Source organism: Zosterops lateralis (assembly GCF_965231275.1).
Source record: "Zosterops lateralis genome assembly, chromosome: 2".
Classification (NCBI taxonomy): Eukaryota; Metazoa; Chordata; class Aves; order Passeriformes; family Zosteropidae; genus Zosterops; species Zosterops lateralis.
Genome location: NC_139763.1, coordinates 34351157 through 34375942, shown reverse-complemented (window position 1 = coordinate 34375942; position 24786 = coordinate 34351157). Strand labels below are relative to the sequence as shown.

The 24786-nt window shown below is 38.9% G+C and overlaps 2 protein-coding genes across 6 annotated transcripts in view; one reads left to right on the top strand and one right to left on the bottom strand.

Annotated features, from left to right (window-relative positions):
• The window catches only part of LOC310905815 (cohesin subunit SA-2-like), a 60198-nt gene extending 45267 nt beyond the window's left edge, over positions 1-14931 (bottom strand). For 4 of the 5 annotated variants that reach the window (XR_014589272.1, XM_083854515.1, XM_083854517.1 and 1 more), the window contains exons 1-7: positions 13091-13167; positions 12798-12967; positions 8390-8474; positions 7647-7793; positions 6100-6196; positions 5020-5096; positions 887-958 (exon numbers count right to left, since the gene is read on the bottom strand). Coding sequence is in view for 4 of the 5 variants with exons in the window: in XM_083854515.1 (XP_083710641.1) it covers positions 887-958; positions 5020-5096; positions 6100-6196; positions 7647-7793; positions 8390-8474; positions 12798-12841 (522 nt within the window). In the remaining variant the exon portion in view is untranslated. Of the gene's footprint in view, positions 1-886; positions 959-5019; positions 5097-6099; positions 6197-7646; positions 7794-8389; positions 8475-12797; positions 12968-13090; positions 13168-13754 lie in introns of those variants that run through there. The other variant, XM_083854516.1, reaches the window with a different exon arrangement.
• On the top strand, positions 13266-24714 carry GTPBP6 (GTP binding protein 6 (putative)). Its single transcript, XM_083854519.1, has 10 exons — positions 13266-13632; positions 16425-16562; positions 16985-17055; positions 18625-18755; positions 19454-19524; positions 19968-20126; positions 21461-21669; positions 23010-23158; positions 23469-23621; positions 23913-24714. The coding sequence occupies exons 1-10, from the start codon at positions 13281-13283 to the stop codon at positions 24052-24054; spliced, it is 1575 nt and encodes a 524-aa protein (XP_083710645.1). The 5' UTR covers positions 13266-13280; the 3' UTR covers positions 24055-24714.
• Positions 24715-24786: the final 72 nt, after the last annotated feature.

Genomic DNA, 24786 nt, shown 5'->3' with positions numbered 1-24786 from the left:
TCCAAAACTTCACTCACTATGGAAAACCCCTACCTGAAGGCAGGTCACTGCTCAGCTGGTCCTTAGCCAGAGGGCAAACACCTTCTCAGCCACATTCTAACACAGGGTCACACCCACGGTAACCTCCTGTGCTTATAAAGTACACTTCAGGCTCTTCTCTTGTAACTATGTTTCCAAAGCATACAGGCTGCTGCTTTCTTTAAAGAGAAATGCAAATACAGGTTGATCACAGGGCTGGACGCAACCCAAAGCACATCGAGAATTTGGAATATGTTCCTGACCAGGCTGTAAGAGTCAGTTCAGAGTCTCACAGTAGCAGCAAGTGCCAAAACAGAAAGGGAAGTTTCCAGCAAGCCTTATTTCATGCACCTTGATCATGGCATGGACAGTGGAAAGACCATCTTCAACTTCAGCAAATACCTACTTTTATCACCATAGTTTACTCCTCAATCAGAAAAGCAGCACAAAATACACAAAGAGCTCTCACTTTTTAAGAACATTTCTACTGTCCGTGTTTATCACCCTGGGATACTCTTTAATGGCAACATGTACGCTGCAAACATATCCACAACATGAAGGGCACACCACCTAAATTTAGACACTTAACTTGGGATTGCCTTAGATTCCTCTCATAACCACTAGAGAAATAACTCTGATTCCAGATATCAAGTCATATTAGGCCCTTAACAAAGGTTCTTCCAGAGAACTATTCAAATCACTCAACAGAGTGATGTGAGCTCCTGCTCTGACTCAACCTGGAAATGTTTCCTTCTTTCATTACAGAGTCTACAGAAAGAGAGGAAAGTCAAAGTGCCAACAAGGAGTTTTGGTAAATTCCACACAGAAAAAGATACACTACAGTTGTGGAAAACTACAACAGCCCTACCATATCCACCGGCCAAGTAACTGTCAGGATCCAAGGATAGGCCATGAATTTCTTATACTGCAACCCAGTTTCCTGTAATGCAGGAGACAAAATTTTGAAAGCTTGTTAATGAAACAGCACAGATAATTCATAGACAAAAGCATTACAAAACATGGAACCTATTTCAAAGGCCATTAGAACTTCAGCCAACGTGTGTTGCAGGTGGCCCACACAAGCCAAAATATTACACAAAACCTAAATCCTTCTCATGTGGGTTTTGTTGTGGGTTTTTTTTAATAACCAATGACAGAAGAAAGACACACTTTTATATAAAACCTGAGTTGTCTTGTTACTAATAGGAGATAACTTGTTTCCAAAATTTATAAGAAGCATATACAAGGTATAACCCTCATTATTAATTCTAACATTTGGCTCCTCAGCAAGTCTAAGTATATATCCCTTTTCAACGTTTGGTACTTAGATGTAAAACATCTAGACCCTAAAAAAAAAAAAAAATAAAATCTGAGCTTTTAAAATTAGAGAGAAATGTTTTCAGCACTAGTGTGACTTGATTCAAAGATGTTTTCTCAACTCTGCAATTATTCCAAAACAAATGGCAGTAAATCTTCTTTATCAGGTTCAGTGAAGCACAATCATTTCTATCCCCATCTAGTTGTAGAGTTGACACCAGAGTTAACACCAAAGTTAACTCCTCCCTTCCTAAATGTTTGAGCAACAGAATGGGAAGGGAAGAAAAACTATGTGAGTACAAAGAACTGCAAGAAGTAAATGTCACAAACTGGAACAAAAGCAGAAGAGAGAAAGAGACTACCTTAAAACAGAAGAAAAACAAAGAACAGAAGAAAAACGAACAACAAGATTGTCTCATCACTGAGGAATACCACAGCTCGCAAAGATGAAATAAATGCCTCAATGACTATAATAAAGCCATTCTCTGCTTCCAATATCAGTACAAGTTTTCATAGAATTACAGAAAGACTGAAATTGAGAGGGACTTTTTGAGATCATCTAATCCAACCCCGCCTGCTCGGGCAGGGTCAGCCAGAACAGGCTGCCCAGTCCTGTGTGCAACCAGCACCTCTGCTCTCAACCCCTGGAAAGGAGGTTAGCATAACTAATGGCATTTTAAGAGGCAAGCAGCTTTTCTCTGTGACTAAACAGGTCATGTATTCATTCCCTTTCCCTCATTACCAGTCCCTGAAGGTCCTGTGAACCAAGAAGACAAACCAAACAGATTAGCTTCCCTCCCTCACAGTCTCAGAGTTCCTGGGTGCCAGGCTAATCACTCCCTTCCTTACCGACCCTGAAGGTCCCAGGCATCCAGCCAGGCAGGTGGTGGCAATGACCCAGACAAAGAACAAGGAAGCATCACAGCACCAGAGCAATGTCAATAAAATTAAGGTACTGCAAGGTCTAAGTGCTGAACTTTGACCAGAACTCCTGCTGGACAGTGAGACCTGAGCTATATTATAAATTCTGTATTATTATATTGATTCTGCTTGTAGAAATCCTGTGCCATTTTAATCATAAATTCTGCTCTATACTAATAATAACATACTATTAAGAAATAAAGCTTTAATTTTAACTACAATTGGTGCCATCATCATTCTGTCAAGGATCCCTCAAAGTGCACATCTTTTCCCCCAGTGTCACGCGATGCCATGAGCAGTCAAATAATATCTTCAGAGACTCCACAACCTCTCTGGGTAACCTGCTCCACTCTTTGACCATCTTCTCAGTAAAAGTTTTCTTGTGTTCAGGTAAAATTTTGTACATTTTAGTTTGTGCCCGTTGCCCATCCTGGCTTGCCTTTGCATTCACGGTCTCACTGCAAACCAATGAGTGGAGTTGTGCTTCCTCCTTGTCGTTTTGTCACATCAGATATTTTAACACATGCCTGAGATTCCTTTGAGCCAGATGTTTGATTCCTGTTCAGTTTCTTTCCAGACTGAACAGGCTCAACTCTCAGTCTCTCCTCATATCAAAGATCACAAATCACCCTTGTGGCCCTTCACTGGACTCACTCCAATAAACCCATCTCTCTCTTGTTCTGTAAGGTCCAGAACTTGACTCAGCAGTCCAGATGAGTCTCAGCAGTATGAGCAGAGAGGAAAAATCACCTCCCATGACCTGCTGGCAATGCTGTACCTAATGCAGGCCAGGAGGTCAACTTTGGTCAACTCTGTGGCAAGGGTGCATTGCTGGCTCGTGTTCAGTTTGTCACTCACACCAAGATCCTACTCTGAAGAGCTGCTTTTCAGACAATCAGCCCCCAGTGTTTAGTGGTGCACAGGGTTATTCATCCCCAGCTTCCTAGGACTTCCTGCTGTAGAACTCCATGAGGTTCCCATCTGCCAAATTCTCCAGTCTCTCTGTTGAGGTCCCTCTGAACAGCAGAACAACCACCTGATTTGGCAGCTAATCCTCCCAGTTTTGCATCATCTGAACAATTGCTAAGAGTAAACTCTGCCCCAGTGTCCAGTCATTATTAAATATGTTGAACACCATTGGCCCCAATATCAACCTGAGGTACAGTACTAGTGAATAGCCACCAGCTGGACCTTTTGTCACTGATAACTCCTCCACAGGCCTGGTTGTTCCACCAGTTTTCAGTCCACCTCACTGACCACTTAACTAACTCATACTTCACCACCATGTCCATGAGGATGTTACAAATTCTATTCTTGCCATACTGAACTCTATTAACATTTTTCCACTAACATTAGTAAGAAGGAAGCATTGGTACAAGGATCTAGTGCTGCAATTAATTAACTGAACAGCAATGCCATGGCTGAATCACTGAAATCACCATGAATGAATCCTCTGAATGCTAGAAACAAACAATAAAAATTCAAAGGCAAGATGATATTGAGCAGATATCTGGCAATATTTTCCACTCTCATTACTACTTTCACTATTACTGTCATTAGTTTTCAAAAAATGTTTTCGAAATCACAGTAGTCTCAGATGGCACTACTTCTAAACTAACTTAAACCACTAACTTAATAAGATTTACATCTTATTTATGAAAATTATAAGAGAGAACTTACTTTCTTTACAGAGCATAAATTCAGAGAACACAGATTCTAAGGCAACTGCAGAACTTGCCTTTTTGCCCACCAGGACAGGTGAAAAGGTTACAAAGCTGTAGTGTTTCCAGGCTGATGGTAACTATAATCACATCTTTGTATCTGCCAGAGTGCCTGCACTATCATGAGTGTTATTAATTTAGTTGGCAAAGAAGTGCTAGACTACTAATTCATACGCCCAGAACATATATAGGTTCCTTTCTGTCAAAAAATTAGCTCAAGTGCTACTACACTTCTAAAATGAAGAAAACCATGTTGGCAAATTCATCCTCTGTGGGAATTTCTACAGCAGCTGGTCTTTGAGAGATGCTCAGTTAAAACAAGGTTGATGGCTGCTGCTTGACAAATCAATTCATAGGTGACAAATACAGGGAAAAAACGCACAGAAGCAACTGTGAGAGCACTGCAGAAAATTTAATGTTGCCATAATTAGTCAAGGAGCAGTCAAGCAATGAAACAGCATTGTAAGGCTATGTGCTTTTCTTAACAATCCACAAGAGTTGAGATACTCTGGACTGTTTTCACAATTATCAAAAAATCTGAAATGCATTTTTCTTCATATGACATAGTAATGATATAATAAAAATCATAATTGTCAGTACAGCAGAAAGAACATATTCAAATAAAATATCAGCTAAAAATATCTTTTCATTTACTCATCAGTAATCCATATTAGTATTTTTTAAAGGATCTATCAACCAAATACCAAAGAAACCATTTACCTGCTGAAATGTGGGGTTATATTTACCTTTACACAGTCATTAACAAAAGACCTCCTAAGAGAAATATTTAGGAAGACAGCAGTCAGACAGTCCTAATAAAACTCGCAAAATAAAAGTCACTTAAAAAAAAAACATATCCTGCTGTTGCTAAAATGGGTCATTACAACACCAAATTTCTCATGCAAAAAACAGGTTTATTTTACTAAATTAATGAAGTGGTACAGAGCCCCTGAGAAGCAACAGGAATTCCATCCAGGTTGGCTATTAAGGTAGAGCCTATTATTTATATGAAAAAGACATGCAAAATCAAAGCTGTGCCTACCTTATCAAAGGTCTCTGTCATTTTTCGCATGACATCCTTCTTGTACAAACTTTGAAACATCTCTGCTGTTACCATGCCTAAAAAAGTAGTGTTTTAAAAAGAATTACTGACAACTCTACAACATTAATCAAGTCCAAAGCACAGTAAGGACATTATTAAATTTAGAAACACCAAAAAAAGGGGAATTCTGTTTCATATGTGTACACTGGTACAGGCAACATATATATAAAGACACACATAAATTAATTGATAGGATGAAGTACTGATGAACCAAAACTGAAATTCCCATTAGAGATGTCTGCTCTGAGCTGTCTGGAAAGGCTATTTTCTCTGTTCATTCATTTACTTCAAGGATTGACTAAAATTGCAAACTCCAAAGTACTTCCCATAAGAGAAGGCATATTAGTCAAAGACCTAGCAAATAAAAAAAATAAATAAAAATAAAAAAAAAAAGTGCAAAAGGCACATTTCTAGCTGCTTAAATACACTCAGAAGTTTCAAACTAATAGGACAGTCTTCTTAAAACTCCTACTTGCCATCCTGAAACATTTTGCTAGCAGATTGTCCCCAGAAGTCAGTGCCTCAATGTTTGTTATGAAACAGAGAGCTTCACAATTCTCTAGCAAAAGCAACTGCAATGAGGCAAGAGATTGCTTTTCTAGCCACCAAAGTAGGGAGCTGAATTTTCTAGCTGCTTATTTTCAAACAAGGCTACTAGCAAAACAAAAGATACCAGGAAATATAAAACAAATGGCAACTGAAACACTGGATTTTAATTAGAGCACTCATCAAAAGTACTGTCCCTCTGTGAGGATTCTGCAAAGCAATGTGACATGCCACTTCAGAAACCTGACCCTGCAAACCTTGTTCAAATACAAATCTCAGAGCTGGAATGCTGCAAGCACAAAGAATTTAACCAGCAGCATTATTTTCTATTTCGCCTGCCCATCTGGAGTTCGTCTTAACGAACAGCACAGATTATAAGTACATGATTTACTGGAGAGAAAAACTCCATTTCAGAAGGCACACTTCGGACTCCTCTCACAGACAGCAGAAAGGGCTATGAAGAAAGTAAATTACCTTGACAGCCTGAGCACTGAATGAAGAAGTTGATGAGATCCAGAAGTGCCACATTCCTGTCTTGTTTATAAGCTTCAACCCAGTCAACTACTACAGACTAGAATAGATTAAAGAAGCTCATTAGTTAGGAGATGAACACAGTTTGCTGCACTCCACTGAGTATGCCCACATTAAAGACAAAAAACTAACACTGTTCCATCTCCATTAAATTACAAAATCAAGAATAAACTCCAAGCAATTCTCTTCCATTTCTAATAGTTCTAAAAGACTCTTTCAAGTCTTAAACTGCCTTAGACAATGTTGCCTTTCACAGATGTTTTGCTTCCTGTTAACAGGGAAAATTACCACAGTTTTAATAAACATAATATTAAAAAAAAGTTGTCCTCCTAAGTTCTTGATAGTACTGAGGTAACAATTTAATTTAAAAACAAAGAAATAAACACAAACAACAAAAAATCCACATATACATTTAGCCTCTGCACCAGCTAATACTTAGTATTAAATTATAGCAGCAATTTACCCTGGAAGTTCTATTTTTCTCTAGCAGTTGATTTGTGCAGTAGGTTTGAAACAGTTCACATTGTACATAAGCCAAAAAACAACTCCAAATTTCATTTCTAGGGCAGTACAGCCTGTAAGTGACATGGGTCTCCTGGGACAAGCCATCCAGGCTTCAACTCACCAGTAGTTCCACACAGCCCTAATAAATTCTAGCAGCAACAGAACTCAGGCTCTGCTGCCTTTCCAAGACCTTCTCATGATGGCTGGCACAGCAGAAGCCAAGCTCTTCAGTGAGCTCTACTGAAGTTACCACAGCTGTAGCATGACAAAAGCCATCCCCATAAATATCTTGGAAAAACAAAGGTTTCACTTCCAAAATATAAATGTACTTTTTATGCACGTGTGCACATACACACACTTTGCTTACAGACACTACATGCTAGAGACACATCCATAAGTCTACATAAAAATATTTGGGGATCCAGATTTTCATACACATATACAAAGATAATATATGTATGTGCTCACAGAATATGGGGAGGTAGGCTTCCTCACATTGAAGAAAATTTCTAACTATATAGATGAACAGAGAACCTGGCTATTATGCAAGCTGCTGGCAAGCTGCATTGGAATGAAGGTAAAATATTAATAATACAAGGCAAGCACGGAGGGGAAAAAGGAAAAAAAAAGGAAAAAAACCCTGATTTTTCAGAATTCTAAAATAACTAAATCATACTATTGATGAACCTTCTCCACATTTCTTTAAATAATTATATTTTTGTATGTTAAGGCATTGTTTTAGCAAGACTAATTTAGGTACAATTTCCTTCCTCTTTCTAAATATCTGACAGCTACCTCTTCACTAACTTCTTGAAGCTGCAAGATGTTCTTTCCAAGACCCATACTCACAGCAGCTTTCCAATGAAACACATTTCTTCCCCCCCTAAGCCAATATTTCAATGTTCCACAGTACAAATAATTGAAATGGCCACTGTTTATTCATCTTCCCTCCATCAAGTGCTTTCAGAACTCAGCTCTAGGAATACCTGCATGGCCTGCTTCCCCATGCTAACCACTTCAAACAAGGTAACTGCCTCAACCACTTCGCCATTCTGCAGCTGGCTCACTCTTCTGCTACCGGCAGAATTCCTCCTTATGTTTTCACACTGTTCTCGGACCTTCCTCTTCTCTCTCTGAAACAAGTCAAGTAAACCAAGGATGTGAGAAAAAAACAACACAACAGGCATTCACAGATACAAGTTCATTTTGCTCTTACTGTAATCACTTCCCCAGGTTGCTCAGTTTTATGCCCCAAGGACCCAAACTATTCCTTCCCAAATACGACCACACTAAAAGGGGATGAAAGAAAGGATTAACCAGTTTGAATTTTACTCTTAAGAATGAGTCATAAGCATGGCAAGGTATAACAGGAAAGAAGTTTTTGTACAGTTGCACACTATCCAGAAGGTAGTTTTCAGAGGCAGCTGTCCTTTCTGAAGAATAGAAAGCAAGCACTTCTATGTCTTTTCACTCACAGGTTAAACTCACTACCTGCAAATTAACATCAGCTGCACACAAAGCACAGGAAGGAAAAGCACATGCTGAAATGAACTGGCTGTCCAAAAGCCAGCATTGGGGCTCTGCTGCCAATGGAATTTGAGAGTCAAGCTGTATCCAGTGCCTGTGATTACCATATGCAGTACTCAATTTCGTAAAAATGAATGAGACACAAAATAAACTCCACAATTTAAAATAATTAAAACTTTTTAAAGCTTTAAAATTGACTTACTGGTGTTTTTAGGTTGCCATTTCTCACACAGGTGCCATTCTGTGCAGCAGACTCAGGCACAGTCTCATCATGAACAGCATTCTCTCTAAAATGTAACAAACATGTTGAAGGAGTTAGCAGTGAGCACTCAGAACTACACACTTCAGGACAAAACCAGAAGAAAATAAAAGCAAATACATGTACTTTAATATTTTTAATTCGTTGTTTGGAAGTGGTGACATTTCGTCACTAAAAGCCAAACAGCTAACTTTAAAAGTACAACAAAATTTTGGGGCCTTTTTCAGCCTATTGGCTTTCCTGTAAGATATGCAGATAATTAGAAAACCAGCAAAGCTATCAAAGGTATCAAGGAAGTACAGCTGATATTTACTTAATGCAGCCTTTGTTGATTTAAGAGCTCTGCACCATGAACCAATAACACAAGTAGGCATTCACTCTGTGGGTGCCCTAAGCTAAACAAGACAGTAACATTTGATGAGGCTTCATTTTAAAATGAGAGGAAGAAATTGGTTAATTTGTTTATAAAACATGCTGAAGAAAAGAGACACAAAAAACTTCATTGTCAGGTCACTGCTAATATCATGGAGGAATAATTTTATAAAGAAAGATGCACCTTCTGGGAGATCTGAAGCCATACATTTATCTGCAATGAAACCATGCCACTTTTCATCATTCCCAATGCTAACAATGTGCTTTGCCATAGGTCATGTCTGAGCAGATGAGCTGGATCCCACTTGTGCAGCAGGTCCAGTACTGGAAGCTGGCTCCAATGGCCTCCTTTTAACTACAGTGGCCAGGACATGAAGCCAGTTGACCTGTACTACAGGAAGGCACAAAAAGAAAGTAAATATGAGAGTGCACAATTACTACTATTTTCGTGATACTATTGCAACAAGAGAGCGTACTAACACAAGTAACCACTTTACAAACAAAAAACCAGCATGTTACGCTACGAAATACAGTCAATTCTCCAGTATCCATTGTTGGCTAACACAGATGGAGAATTAACTGTTCTGTGGATGCAGGGCCAGCTCAATTCCATCTAGGTTTATCAATGCCAGATAATAATTTTTATCATTCTTCTTCCCAAGACTGTTTTGCAAAGCAAAGTCTGAGACTGAATAGCATCAACTGCAGGACCAAGGTCCTGATGTTATTTTGTTGGTAAGAGCAGACAGGTTTTATTTAAACATGTCTCTGTTTACTTTTTTGATCTACAGAGACACTTCAAGAAGTGATGTAGAATGAGGCTTCCAAATACTCCTATAAAAATTCTATATAAAATTGCACAAAAATATATAAAATTGCTAAATACAACCATGCATATGCTTACCTTCCCTACAGAGAAATGTCCCATGAAAGTCAAATTCCATTAATTACTTGTTATAGAAAAGTTCAAAATGTGCCACAGTGTTTGACAGATGGAAACAAAGAAAATAATTCAGGATGAACCAATCCTTATACCAGCTGTCTGGACTTCTGCATATGAAGAGTGGGATAAACTATAGCTTCCAGCTGAGTCAGCATTCTATAAGCAATCATTCACCAAAGTTTTCAATTGTCTTCTTTGATTTAAAATTGCAAGCCACAGAGATTAAGTAACCCATGTACCACCAGAGACTTCCCAGCTGAAAAGAACAAACAGCAAGAGACAGCAATATGTACTGCTTTTCTGATGCCAGTTTGCTCTTCCCAAATTCTTCTACAGACCACAAAACCAAAAAGAATCCAAACATGTTTGTCAAGGAGCTCTTTCTCCCATGTGATTAAATCCTTTCACTCTTGATTTCAAAGCAGAATGCATCACTGTGGGGCTGGACTAACAGGTTCTTACTTGCACTGTTTCACTGTAACTATAACTCCAGTGCCAGCCAACACTGTAGTAAATTGGGTTACCAGTTTCTGCATTGTACCTCAACATAACACTCAACACACCTTCAAAACCTCTGGATTGTTTACAAGTACTATTTAAGCAACTTACTCCATCCCACAATAAAGATAAATGCACTGCATTTGGTAATAGCAACCATATTTGAGTCCAAAATGGTTTAAAATACTTAAATAATTCAAATATCAGAACTGCCACAGGACATTTCCGTCAAGGACTTGTCTGATCACGTACTGCTTTTAGTATGTCTGTCTAGAACGTACTTCTTTGAAGGTTTAATTCACGCCTCTCTTTCCCAGGAATATCATGAAGGACACCACTCTGGACAGTATCTACTGGCCTTGTGCTACTTGTTTAGCCTCTTATACCAGACAAAATGTACTTGTAGAAAAAGGAGGCCAACAAAGTAAGGAAATGCCTGGCATATGGAACAGCATGTTATCAAAGCTCAGCAAAACCTCCAGGAGTGGGAAGGCCACAGATCTACAATTCCCTCACACTGGGCCAAATAAATGCCAATGAAAACATATCTGGGGTGAAACCTGTTAGAGCAACTGTTACTAAGCACTAAATACTAATATTAAAAAGCCATTTAGTTTTCGAACTGCTTCTATTTTGGTTATCAGTGCATCACAGCACATAGCTGGATGCAGCACTGCAGGTGGGGTCACACCAGAGCAGAGCAGAGGGGCAGAATCCCCTCCCTGGCCCTGCTGACTGCATTGCTTTGGATGCAGCCCACAACAATTTTTTTTTTTTTTTTTTTTTTTTTTTTTTTTTTTTTTTTTTTTTTTGTGGCCTTTAACACTGATGTTTCCAGTAAGGCAGGTACAAATATATGCAGAAACTAGACCAGCATCTAGAAACTGAACCCCATGAAACCACTAATCAATTAAGTGGGATATTTAAATGGAACTTCCATTTGCACAACTACATTTCTGTTGAAGAGACGGTTAAAAGAATTATGACATCCTCTTCTTCTTAAGCAAAATAGGAATAGGAACTACTGTACCCAGTTGGGGAAGACATAGGGGTCACTTCTACAGCAATCCCTATACATATCTCCATTTAACATCTTTTCAACAACAGGACTGCAGTGGTACGTTTGACAAATTTTGAACTAGCTGGGTTTTTTTTTTCCTCCCCTTGTTATTCTACACCATGTTGAGCACTTCTGCATGCATACATTCATTGCTTCATGCACTGGAAGAAACAGCTCTCAGCCACTTAGTTTGCTTCCAAGTTTGTTTCCATCAGCAACCAGTAAGAAAGCATAAGCAGAATGCCATTTCTATTTTCACCTTTGTAGCCTGTTACATATGGCTCAGAGAGTCATTTTTACCTTGTGTTCCTGCCACAATATTGTCCTTTCACTAGCACTTGAAGTATTACTGATAAGATAAACCACTTGAAGTACGAAGGAAGCCAAGCCCCGCATCTAATCCTCAGACACAATACTACTCTGATAACTTCTGAATTCAGTTTTCTTATCTTAATAAACATTTAGAATAGATTTAGTGACTCACACTTGAAAAGAAAACTACCTCTTTACCAAGGAGGCAATATAGTCCTTTTGCTGTGTAAAAGGAACAATTAATCTATGCTACTGAAAGAATCCTACCTGTAAATTTTTAAAATTATAAATCTCAAAGAACTGGTTCATCTTTTAGAAGCCATATAAGAAGCTCAATTAAGCAACTGCCATGTGCCAGCCTGAAGGTAAAAGGCTGGTTTCACATGAAACATACTGCAACAGACATACGGGAAGCCATACATGTAATCAAATTCTCTCAGCTTTCAGTAGAGCATAATGAAGCAAAATACATGGAACAAACAGGCCCAGAATGTGACAAGATCAACAAAGACTGGGCTGCAATGAGTTCAAAGCACACAACAGTGGACATCTAAGAAGTTTCACTCTTTGAAACCAAACAAGAAATACCCAAATGTTTTAACTTTACCTTTTATTTATTTATTTATATTTATTCCAGTTGAACTTCTAATTACCATTGTGTAAACAATGATATTAATACTTTACCTCATCTCAACAGATCACTAAAAAATACATTATAAAACAGAGAAGACATGGTGGATCCCTGAGATAAGCAATAAAAAATATATAGAAGCAATGCTCCCATCAACGCCTACAGGGAGCCTACTTAGCACTCTTCCCTCTCAGCATCCCCAATTCTCCAGTGAAGAGAACACAAACGCTGACAATGAATCTGCGCCCTTTTTTTAAGGCAGGCTGCACATTCGCACTGAACAAGGCACAGAAAAGCTTGCCGAGCCAAGGTCCCTGTCAAACACCATAAAACACTACATTAAGAAGATGCTAAGCAGTACAGGAAAGGAAATAAAATGAAGATATTAGTAACAAAGCACAATGCACAGCAAAACCCCTTTTCTCCCCGCTCCCCCGAGATGACACAGTGCAGATTGCCGGGGTACGGGCACAGAGCCCAGGGACAGCGCCCTGAGCCACACACAGATTCGACAGGCAACCTGTGCAGGTCTTACTTTTGGCTGGGAAGGTTACTGGCTGTGTTGGGCTCGGCTATCATTTCCGCTACATTATTTAAGCAGCACAAACAAGCTGACACGACCTTCTGAGGAAACTTCACCGAAATCGAGAGTGTTAAAAACTTAACAACCCTTCGGCTTCTCCGGGCGGGAACGGCGGCCGAAAACTGTCAAGAAAGGCACACAAAGAGACTTAATTCCAGGGAAGCCAGGGCAGAAACAGCACCCCCCTCCATTCTCCCCCTCCCCCGGCCGCAGAAGAGGACGAAACAGAAGGAAAACAAACCTACGGACAAGCGCGCGGTCCCTCCCGGGCGCTGGCGGGCCCGGCCCAGGCCCGGTGTCGATGCCGGCGGCCGCAGGGCCCGGCGGGGCGGGAGCGCCGTCACATGGGCGGCGGCGGCGGCGGCGGCGCTTCCGCAGCGCCCGGAAAGACGCGGCCGGTGACGGTCCCTGCCCGCCCCGGGCCCGGCGGGGCTGATGGGGCCCGGCCGCCTCTCGTGGTCGCTGCTGCGGCGCTGCCGGCGGGCGGTGGCGGTGGCTGTGGCTCTGGGCGCTCCCCGGTGTGGCTCGCCGCCCGCCCGCCCCCTCAGCGCCGCCGCCGCGCTCCGGGCCCCGCTGCGCCCGCCGGGCACGGGCGGCCGAGCGCCCTGGGATGGGCCGGTGGAGGCCGGCGGGGATGAAGGAGAAGAAGAGGAGGAGGATGAGGATGAGGCGGCGCTGGAGGAGCTGCTGGGCCCGTCTCCGCTGGCCCCGGGGCCCGGCGCCCAGCGCATCGCCGTCGTGCACCCCGCGGTCAAGTGGGGCCCGCACAAGTCGCCGCTCACCAACGGTGCGGGCCGCGGGGGCGGGCGGGCCAGGAGGGAATACACCCGGGGAATTGGGAATGGACTGCCCTGGGAGGTGATGGGTCACTGTTCCTGCACCTGTGTAAGAAAAGACTGGTGGCAGCACCGAGTGCCGTGGGCTGTTGACAGGCGGCGGTCGGTCACGGGTTGGACTGGAGAGCTCAGAGTGTTTTCCAGCCTGGCTGATGCTGTGCTGTGCCGCTGGTGTCAGCTGGGCCCGCCCTCACCGCGGTGAGACCGCGACGTGCGGCTCGCAAAGGACAAGCTCAGGTGGAAGGTCTTGGTCGCTCTTCCCTTCTTTGACAACTTTTTAAAAGACAAGGAGATGTTAGTGAGTCTGTGCAGGTCTGTGCTTTGACTGGCAGACCATGCTAACTGTATTTAGGACGGCAGAACACCTCAGTGCAGGTTCCTCAGGGAAACAGTGGGGTGTCCCCCGTATTAGCACAATGTTAATTGCCCTCAGCCCTCAGCCGTGCTGCTGCCCAGGCGGGCTGCAGTCCCTTGGCCTCAGGCTTGCCCAGAAGAGTTGGCTGAAGATCAGCAATACCCTCCTGTCCAGAGAAGAGAGTGCAGTGAAGATGAACTCTTGTATAAATTCTCTCAGGGACTCAGTGCTTTTATGCAGTTACTTAGTGATGCAGTCACCAATAATTCCTCTATAGGGACTTTTTTAGGACTACTATTAGGTTTCTCTCAGAAATCGTCATAACTATCTAATATGTAAGCATTACTCACACACAGTTAAGATACATTATGAACGTGATGCTTCTCTTTGTACACTTTTCTAATTATAAGGTTGCAGTGTAAAGGATTAAAGCATCTTGTAAGTTAGCTTTTTATGTATAGAATCATAGAATGGTTTGGCTTGGAGGGAACCTTTAAAGATCACCTAGTCTGAGCCCCCTGCAATGAGCCAGGACATCTTCCACTGGACCAGGCTGTTCAGAGCCCTGTCTAATCTGGCCTTGAATGTTCACAGGGAATGTTTATAGAATGACCACCTCTCTGGGCAATCTGTTCCAGTGTTTCACCACTCTCACTGTAGAAAACTTCTTTATATCAGATATAAATCAAATCTCTTGGTTTAAAACCACTGCCCCATTTTATTGCAACAGGTCCTGCTAAGAAGGTTGTCCCCATCTTTCTTAGTTACTTTTATTTACTAAAAGGCTGTAAAACTCTCTTCTCAGGAGTCTTCTCCAAGCTAGATAGCACCAACTCTCCCAGACTTTTCTCAGAGGAGATTGTCTGTGGCACTCTTCTGGACCTGCTCCAACAGGCCCATGTCTTTCCTGTGCTGGGGACCCCAGAGCTGGATGCAGCACTGCAGGTGGGGTCACACCAGGGCAGAGCAGAGGGGCAGAATCCCCTCCCTGGCCCTGCTGACTGCCTTGCTTTTGATGCAGCCCACAATACATGTGGCTCTCTGGGCTGCAAGCACAGAGTGCTGGGTCATGTCCAACTTCTCGTCCACCAACACACCCGAGTTCTTCTCAGCAGGGCTGCTCTCCATCTGTCCATCCCCCAATATATCAATATACTGTATCAATATACTGTGGGGTTGCCCTGACCCGGATGCAGGACCTTGCACTTGTTGATCTTCACTACTTTTCTATGGGCCCACTCCTTGAGCCTGTCCATGTCCTTCTGGATGGCAAGAGACAGTTTATATATACTTACTCTTTTATTCCAATTTATTATGGGATGAACCTAAATCTTGTTTAGTTTTATTAGTGCTGCTAATTCTAACAAATTGTCACATTGCAGAATAAAGTTTTTAACCTTTTCAGAATTGACGTGACATAATTTTACAACTGAAAAGTAGGTAAAATATGAAGGCACCTTTCTGACCAAACATACAGAATAGCAATTAGTCCCTTTCCATTCATTCAGGCCCTCCAGATGAAGACCCCAAAGTCTGAACAAATGTTTTGGAATTATTTTTGAAGCACCACAGATAGAACAGGAAATCTGTGTATTTTACAAGAAACATGAATAATGTGAGGAAAAAGTAGATCATAATCATCTTTAAAAATATGTTACCTTTTGGATCAATGTGACCTATTGATATAAATTATATAAATTATATAAATTATTTATATAGTATATAAATTATGTTTTGCTGTCTAGAGAAACTTGACAATATTTTTCTGAAGAGGAAAGGTTTGGCATATCAAGAATTGCTGATCTGATATTCTTGTGGAGACTTTGTGATTTCACAAAGTCCTCAAAAAATCACTGCTTTGCAGTGTAGCTGTTAAAAACTCAAAAGTAATTGATGAACCAGAACACAGGATTCAGATCTGCTGGTTTTAGCAAGTCACAAACCAGTTTAGGTCCCTTATGACTGAGTGGCTATGAAGTTAGCAGCAGGATATGCCATATTAGTAATTCACAAATTATTGCTGTGGCTTTGTGCTCAAATAACAGATTTTCCAGCTAGTTATTAATTTCATTTTTGAGGAGAAAAGCTTGGTGATTTCTTTCCTGACAATACAATTAAAAATTCTCCTAAGACAATAACCACATAAATAATTTATACTATATATATACATATACTTTATGCTGTCAGAAAGATGCTTTGTGTTATAAAATTGCATCAAAGTATTAAATTACTCTTATTGGAGGTAAGACACTTCGCTCCTTGTGCTAGAGGTTAAAAGAATTTTAGTGTAGCTTAGTCTTTCCATGTTCATGCATGAACTGTAATTATTGGAGAACAGAGTTATGATTGTAATACTTACTTCTTTTTTCTATTGTTTTGTTCCTGAAGCTGAATTACAGATTGCTGAAGCCGTTGCTCTTGTAGATACTCTTCAGAACTGGACAGTTCTAGATAAAATAATTATTCCTACAAAAAATCCCAACAAGAAGTTCATTTTTGGCAAAGGAAACTTTCAGGTTTTGACAGGTAAGGACTGAGATCTTACAGCACTGCATCACTAAATGGAAGACTTTTGCAGCCAAACTCTTCAAGGATAGGTGTGAAAGCTGAAGAGAGGGAGATTTCTGTTAATCCATCATGCAGATTTGCAGGCAAACTTCAAAGAATTTTTAAGTTACAAAAGCAATGCAAAATAGACATAACCCCTGGTCACTGAAAATGTGTGAGGCAACTTAGTCCATAACTTCTTGTGATTGACATAAGTGAAACTGATGCTGTTCTTGGCACAGAACTAAATTAGCAATTAAACAGCTCTATGAACAAAGAATATGGTGGCATTTGATGTTTTATGAGCATTCTGCTCAGTGCAAAATGGTTTATAGTCTGGGCATTTTAAAAAGAGAATTGACATTTAACACTGTATTTTGCAATCATTATCCATCTTTTAGAAAAGATTAAAAAATTGCCCCATCTGACAGCTGTCTTCTTGAATCTGGAAAGAATATCTTCACTAACAAAGGTAATTAAATATAATATCGAATCACATTCTTTTCATCATTATTGTTTGGAAGCTATTGATGTTAGGAGAAGTAGTCGGTTAAGATTCTGAATTTGCAAATGTAAGTATATGAAGCACCAGGACTGAGTTTTGTTGAAAAGAATCTTAATACCTATTGCATTTGTCCAGTTGATATATGTTTCCCGCTCTTATGCATGAAGTTTTCCAGCAGCTTAGTATAATTTATTATAGACTCTGCTCCCACATTTGACACTGGCCCTATTTAAAATGTTGAAAAAGTTACTCAAGATGTTTTTTTACAAAATGATGGTGTTAACACAGCTTTTGTTATGAGAAATGTCAACATTTTGGATTATCCATGTGCTCAAGTTTCTATATTTATAATGCATAGCATGTTTTTTCCCTATGCTGTGGACACTGAATTGTATTTTGAATATGAGATGTTAATTCAGAGCAAGCTTGTAGCTGAATGTTTCAAATACTTAAACTTTCATGCCTAACACTTAAAAAGAAGCACTGGGTGGGGGGCGGGGAGGGGGGCAGCATACTTTAGTACTTTAACACTGGCAGTAAAACAACTGGTACAGTTGTTGAACTGTACTACAGAACATGAACTACAGATACTCTTGGACAAACTGAAATAAAATTTTTGGGGGGTTTTTAGTATGTGCACCATCATGCAGGGTGTAACGTGTATGCAAATTCTGCAAGCAGACATTAATGCTTTGCTGGTAGTTTTGAATGCTTTCCCTGATTATAAAATTAATAGATGATAAGTATCTCTTAAAAGATGGTTATTCAAGTGCTTCCATTTGTTGATGAAAGGGAAGTTGAAAATGTTTCATTTCAATTTTCTAGTTTTTAGGAGAACTCTTTATTTTCTGGTATGAGTTCTTTTAGTGCTAGATTTGCTAAAAATTGTTTTCACAAATATAGATCTTAAGAGCAATTAAACTCTTTTGGGTTGATTCAAGAAAGTGTTTGAGAAAATGTATAAAAACATTCTGGATTTTAGAGATGGCATAAGGGAACTACTGCTCATTTTAAGTGTCTTTTGCTGAATTAGAGCAAGGATGAGGGGTTTGTGTTGGTTGGGGATTTATTAAGTATTTCATTAAAAGCTTGCTATTAAATAATTTTCCTGCATTTCTCTCTATCTGTTTGCAAGTTTTAGTAATCTTTTTTCTGTTCCTATGTTACTCTAGCCTTTTGCAGTCCAGTATTTCATAATCATTTTTACAAAGATTTAACCACTGAGATTCTTGATTCTGAGATATGCTGTAAGACTTGTTGCAAGAATCTGTAAAGGGCAGTGGAAGGATTCTCGCTGAATTTGATGGGCCTAGGCATAAGATTCTACTTTCTAAACTGTCTTTAACTCCTCTCTTTCTGGTCAACCAAATTTTGACTTTGCATGCTCATAATGATTGCCCATCCAATGCAATGGAATCCTGAGATCCTCTGAGTTCAAGTGTCCATCAGCTAAATAAATGCACTTGCTGTGTAAAATTGATCTAGTGATATTGCGGACAGAATGCATCTCGATTGTTTTGTCTTACATGGCTAAAGAAAGAACTAGAAGATGCCTGGGGCGTGCGAGTCTTTGACAGATACACCGTGGTACTTCACATTTTTCGCTGTAATGCCCAGACAAAAGAAGCAAAACTACAGGTGGCATTGGCTGAAATTCCACTTCTCAGGTACCTGGGGCTGTGCAAATCACATATCTACATGTTTTAGTGACCGTTTCTTTACAGTAACAAAACCTAGCAATATTTACTGTAAAGAAAAAAAATGCATAGGGTGCTCGATGATTGATAAGAGCACAGAATTTTTTACTATAATGTCATTATTTTAAGCTTCTGCAGTGCTGACAGGCAAAACCAGAATGTGTTCAGTAATCTTACAAAATGTATTTTTCATGAAAAGATCCTGGTTCTTTGTAAGACACAAGATGGATTGCAAGAATATGTAGGAATTGGATATGTATATCCCATATATAAAACTGTTGAGTTTAATAAGGAAAGCTATAAACAAGAAAGATTAATTTGTATTTAAATTTTCCATATTTCTGCATTATGTGGCATAGAAATGTATACATGGCAGTTAGTGTGAGTTATGTGGATGTTTTAGAGGTATATTTGGCTCTCTGAAATTTCAGAATAGCAATTATAATTTACCAAGAGAGTTGTATGCTTTTTCAAGCTACAGTTGAGCCAGAAAAATCTGGATTTTTTTCTCCACGCTTCTTGCCATGAGCAGGTTTTATTTACAACTCAGTCATTTAGTGGTTTTATTTGTACTATCAGAATACTACTACTGCTTCACATTTTTTAGGTATTTTGCTATAATTGGATTAAAGAAAATTGCTTCCAATTTACTGTTACTCTACTGCCAGGTCAAATCTGAAAAATGAGGTGTCTCAGCGAGATCAGCAGAGAGGTGGTTCAAGATACATCATGGGCTCAGGTAAAGTCTAAATATTCTCATGATTTAGAGGATTTTTTTCTCCATAGCTTTTAAACAAATTTAGTTGCATCTTATTTTATTTGGAGGAGGTCAGGAGGAAAAACAATGTTCTGCATCTAATTAAACAAATGTACAAAAATTTATTGGAAAGTAATTTAAATTACAAGGTTTGAGTCTGTACTGGTCAAATATTTTGCTCAATAAGTGATCAAGGATAAACTATTTGCTTGCCATAGGGATTTTTCATAAATGTACAAAGATATCTTAGAGTGGTTAGCATATGTTTTATAATTACTTATTCACTTTCTTAGGCAAGAATACATAGGTTTAGTGGCTTATTTTTTACAAGCCCTAGTGCTAGCTCACTTGATTTCTAAATACATAACTTGCTTTACAGTTTCTCTTGCAAACTATTCTGCCAATTACTCATTTGTATTTCTCAGGTGAAACATTTCTAGAAACACAGAATCGTGTCTTGAAAGAAAGAGAACTTAAAATTAGGAATGCCCTGGAGAAACTAAGGAGAAAAAGGGCTTTACTTCGAACTCAGCGCAGAAAATGCGAGTTCCCAATGGTCTCAGTAATGGGCTATACCAACTGTGGTAAGCAAAACCTCCTGAAATCATAACACAAAAGAGCTGATATTGTCTAATTTTTAATTAGGAACTCTAGCCAAAGTCTCATTTGTATTTCTATAGGCTTATAATTAGTTTTTTTAATTGTGTAATGAGTATTTGTCAGTTAGCATGTAGTTAGGAAAGCAGATTAAGCTGCTTGGTTTTTTCAGTCTTGAAGAAATGCTTTGGAGAAATGCCTAGCACCTACTGTGCCAAAAAGGTTTTATATACAGTGCTGAAGACTATACTGTTAGTGTCCCTTTTTATGAATCTCTACTACTTGATCAGAATGGGTACAGAGAAGTACATGGGTGTTTAGATCTCCATGAAGACTTGAGGCATAGGAAGACAATTGAGAGTTGGCTATTGATCTGAGAAACCTGCTTAAGGAGCACTGTAGCTTTTCATGGATTATGTGTAGCATTCTGAGATGTGTTCCTAGGAAAATCTAAATAAAGCTAAAGGGGGTTTTTCTGCTTTGTTTGGTTTGGTTTGGTCTTGTAGCTTATACAAGTGAATTCTTCCTCAAGGCATAAATAGACTTTGGATAAACAGGTTGGATTATCTTAAGACAATTTCATTTTCTTATTCAACTTCTTTAAAAAAACAAGCCTATCTTGCACTAATTTTGTTATGACTTGTACATGCAAAGATTTGGATTATACTGTATGTTTTTCTTAAATGCCATACTTCCATACATTTCAAACCAAAGATTCAAATATATATATAGATATAGAGAGATAAAACCGTTTTGCGTACAGATAATTGAAACACTTTAATTAGGCTATATACTGAGCACCTTAATGACTAATTACGTGAAATATTCATTGAGTCAAATAAATGTCTCTAGTATTACGTTCATGAGGAAATGCCCAATAAAGACCTCAGTCTAATAAGGTATATATTATTAGTGCTTATTTTTTTATTTAGCAAGTAAATTATTTCATTTGACAACAGAAGCACTGAGGAGTGTGTAAGTGCATGCTTCCTAATGCTGTCATGGCAGTGCTCTTCAGAGAGTCTTACAGGTGAGAGATGTGGGTAGGTCACTTTGCAGGTCGAATCAGTCTTTGATCATCTTGTGATTTCAAGCACAGCTGTAGATACCAGTATGTGATTACATACGTGACCTTAAACACAATTCTAAGTTATAAAATGTAAGACTGTCTTCGGATTTCCTAACATCATATAGATAACTGATCACAGGCTACTAAACAGATCTAAAAATATATGTTACATTGTACTTCTCACCTGAGCCTTGCAAATTAATTTTTACTTGGAACATGCCATTAAAATCTTGTCCTTTTTCATTTAATTAGGGAAAACTACTTTGATCAAAGCCTTGACTGGGGAAGCAGGACTTCAGCCCAGGGATCAGCTGTTTGCCACTCTGGATATTACAGCCCATGCTGGCTATCTGCCCTCACATATGGCAGTTATTTATGTTGACACCATTGGGTTTCTGACCGATCTGCCACATAATCTGGTTGAGTCATTTTCAGCTACACTAGAAGAAGTGGCTTACTCAGTAAGTAGTCGACTATAAAAATTGAGAAATCAAATTAATTTCCTTTTAGATAATCTTCACCCCATCAAAACAGGGGAAGTTAATTGACATGCTGTTCTTAGCAAAGTACCCGCTGACTATAGTAAACTCCTGAGATAATTATGTAAATATCTTAAAATAAACTAATTTTCTGATACTTTTTCTATGCAGAACACATAGAGCTATGAAGGGATTTCAAAAAGGGCTTATTTGGAGTGTATATGCCCATCTCCCTGATACTTAAAGCAGATAAACCAGATTTTTTTCTGATAAAATATCTGAACGCTGCATCCAAGTGAGTGAAGGCTAGCTTTCCCGGGAGTTAAAAATTAAATAAAGCATCTGAAATGACCTGGTTTTAACTTAAAGTTTCCTGTAGAACTACAAGTGGGTGATTGTGATGTGATGCAGGCAGCATGTAATAAATACAAATCTACTTTAGCAATTATTTTCTCATTACAGTTGTTTTCCTGTGCTATAACAAAGTGTAAAGCTGCATACATACACACAGACATTCAAACAAAACCCCTGTATTATGGAAGGTAATGAAATTCAGTGGTAACTAGATGTCAGGATGCTGCTAAAGATTAGACCTCACCATGTAAGAGCAGGCCTTTCAAAAGCTGGCTGAAAGCACCCTGTTTGTCACTTACTTCTAATTATTTTTCAAAAGTTTAAAGCAATGTCATGAGCAAAGATGATGAATTTGAATGCAAACGCTGAGTTTGGTTGTTTGGTTTTTATCATGGCAAATACTATATATATACTTGAAACTGGTAACTTTTGTGTAAAGCTTTTTAGTGAAGCATCAGTAATAGTATCCTAGGAGCTAAGCATAAGGATTATATATAAGGATAATCATCTACATTTTGAATGTAAAAATAGAATTACAAGTTACATGGAGTTTTTCCCCCTCTGTTTTTGAAACAGTTTTGCAGCCATTACTCTTCTAAAAGCTTTTTTTAGAGATTGCTCTTTTTAATCTCCAGTGTTTTTGTATTGTTACAAAGCCTTGGCTTGGAAAAAAATGGATCAGCTATGAAATCTGATTCTGTAATTAGCTCAATTGACAACATTTGCTTCAGGTTTGTGGGATGCAATTTGCACTCACTAGAAGTGGAAGACTAAGCTGCTACAGATTTTTTTTTCCATCATGGTCTAAGAAACAATAGTTTAATACTGTTTTAGTAGTTAATTTTACAGTGCTAATCTGCCAGTGTATTATCAAATGGATAGGAAAGTATTTTACATGAATTAGCAATGTAAAATTGATATACATCTCTACAACCTGGTAACAGGTATTGCATATTGATCTTTCCTAGGATCTGATAGTTCATGTGAGGGATATTACTCATCCAGAAACCATCCTCCAGAAAGCAACTGTTCTGTCAGTTCTGAGGAATCTTAATCTTCCTAGCCACTTGCTGGACTCCATTGTAGAAGTTCATAACAAAGTGGATTTGATAGAAAGGTAAGCAAGAGATGCTAAGTGTACTTAAACATTTCTTACGTTCTGGAAGCTTTTTAATTCTTAGTCTAGAAAAGAGATCCCACACTTCAGGATATATTTAATAGTGTTTCTCAATCTTTTACATATGTAACTGTGGTCTGAAAAAGAATTAATTATCTTTTAATTACCAAAGAAATCACTTGAGTCATACAAAACGTCGCCTTTGTAGAAGGTGTCAGTACAAAGTAACTCAGTTAAATTGTCTGTGCTTGGAATATTTTCACAACCTAATCTTCATGAACAAATTTGCTAGCAATTAATTTTCTTTCAGGTATAAACCCACTGAAGAAAATGCATTAGCTGTTTCTGCTCTGCATGGGCATGGTTTAGAAGAACTGAAACAAGAAATAGAGAAAAAAATACTGACAGCGACAGGGAAGAAGATTCTAACAGTTAACATCAACTTAGAGGGACCTCAGCTAAGGTAAATAATTCTGAATCGTATGAAGGACTTGGAGAAACATGATACACTTAATCATTCATGTCTTAAACTTTTCCAATCATATCATACTGATTTTAATCTGCATTAAGAATAAAGAGATAATTATCAATGTTTTGCAACCTATTGACAAAAAATAGCCCCATTAGAGAAGTGAAGTGAAACACTTCATCTTTCAAAGTGTTATCTAGATAGAACCTTCTGACCTAGACCAAGCATCACATTTTGTGCAGTGTGTCACACCTCTAAGATGTTAATATGCTTTTACATTTACAGTTGGCTCTATAAAGAAGCAACAGTTCAGGAAGTAGAGGTCATGCCTGAAGATGGCACAGCCAGGGTGAAGGTGATAATCAGCAGTTCTGCTTTTGGCAGATACAAAAACCTCTTTCCCAACAGTAAGATTTTCATGTCATGAAACTGCATCCTGTTCTAGAAGAAACTCATCTCCTCAAGAGGATGTGAAATGAAGTGAACGACCTGTTAGTCTCCCTGCTGAATAGTTTATTTTTCGTCCCCACTTGATGTTTTTGGAATAGACACTATTTCAGAACACTTCTATATGGAAACAATAAGAGCTTTGAGCTTAATTTTGTCAGCAAGTACCAGGACAGCACTAAATTTTTTATGTTAAACCTATTGCTGGCTGTAAGCTGAGGACCTCAAACATGGAATGGCATCTGACTTAACTTTCAGAAAAGTATCAAGTTTCTTATAGCATATAAATAAAGCTTTTTATTGCCTTTTTCAGAATACGACAGTATTTATTATAGTTAAGGTATTTCAGATCATCTTTGGAAAATGAAAGTGAGTGAACAAAATGTTGGTTGTATATAAATAATGAAGATAAATATGTGTTCAAGCAGAATGCATGAATGTAAGTAAAATAACTGCCATGTCTTATTGCAGTAAAGAGGAAAAAAAATCAATTAAGGCATTTAATAAAGTTAGCTGTGAACATCTTTTACCCATACAGTTTTCTTGCCTACACTAATTTATCCACAATACCTATTACTATGTCACTTCTCAGAGAAAATATTTAAGGTACAGCAAATCTTTTCATAAAGGAAAACAAAAGAAAAAAAACCCACAACCACAACAGATCCATTTCCTAAGTTATTAATTACTACTGAGAACCAATAAAACAATA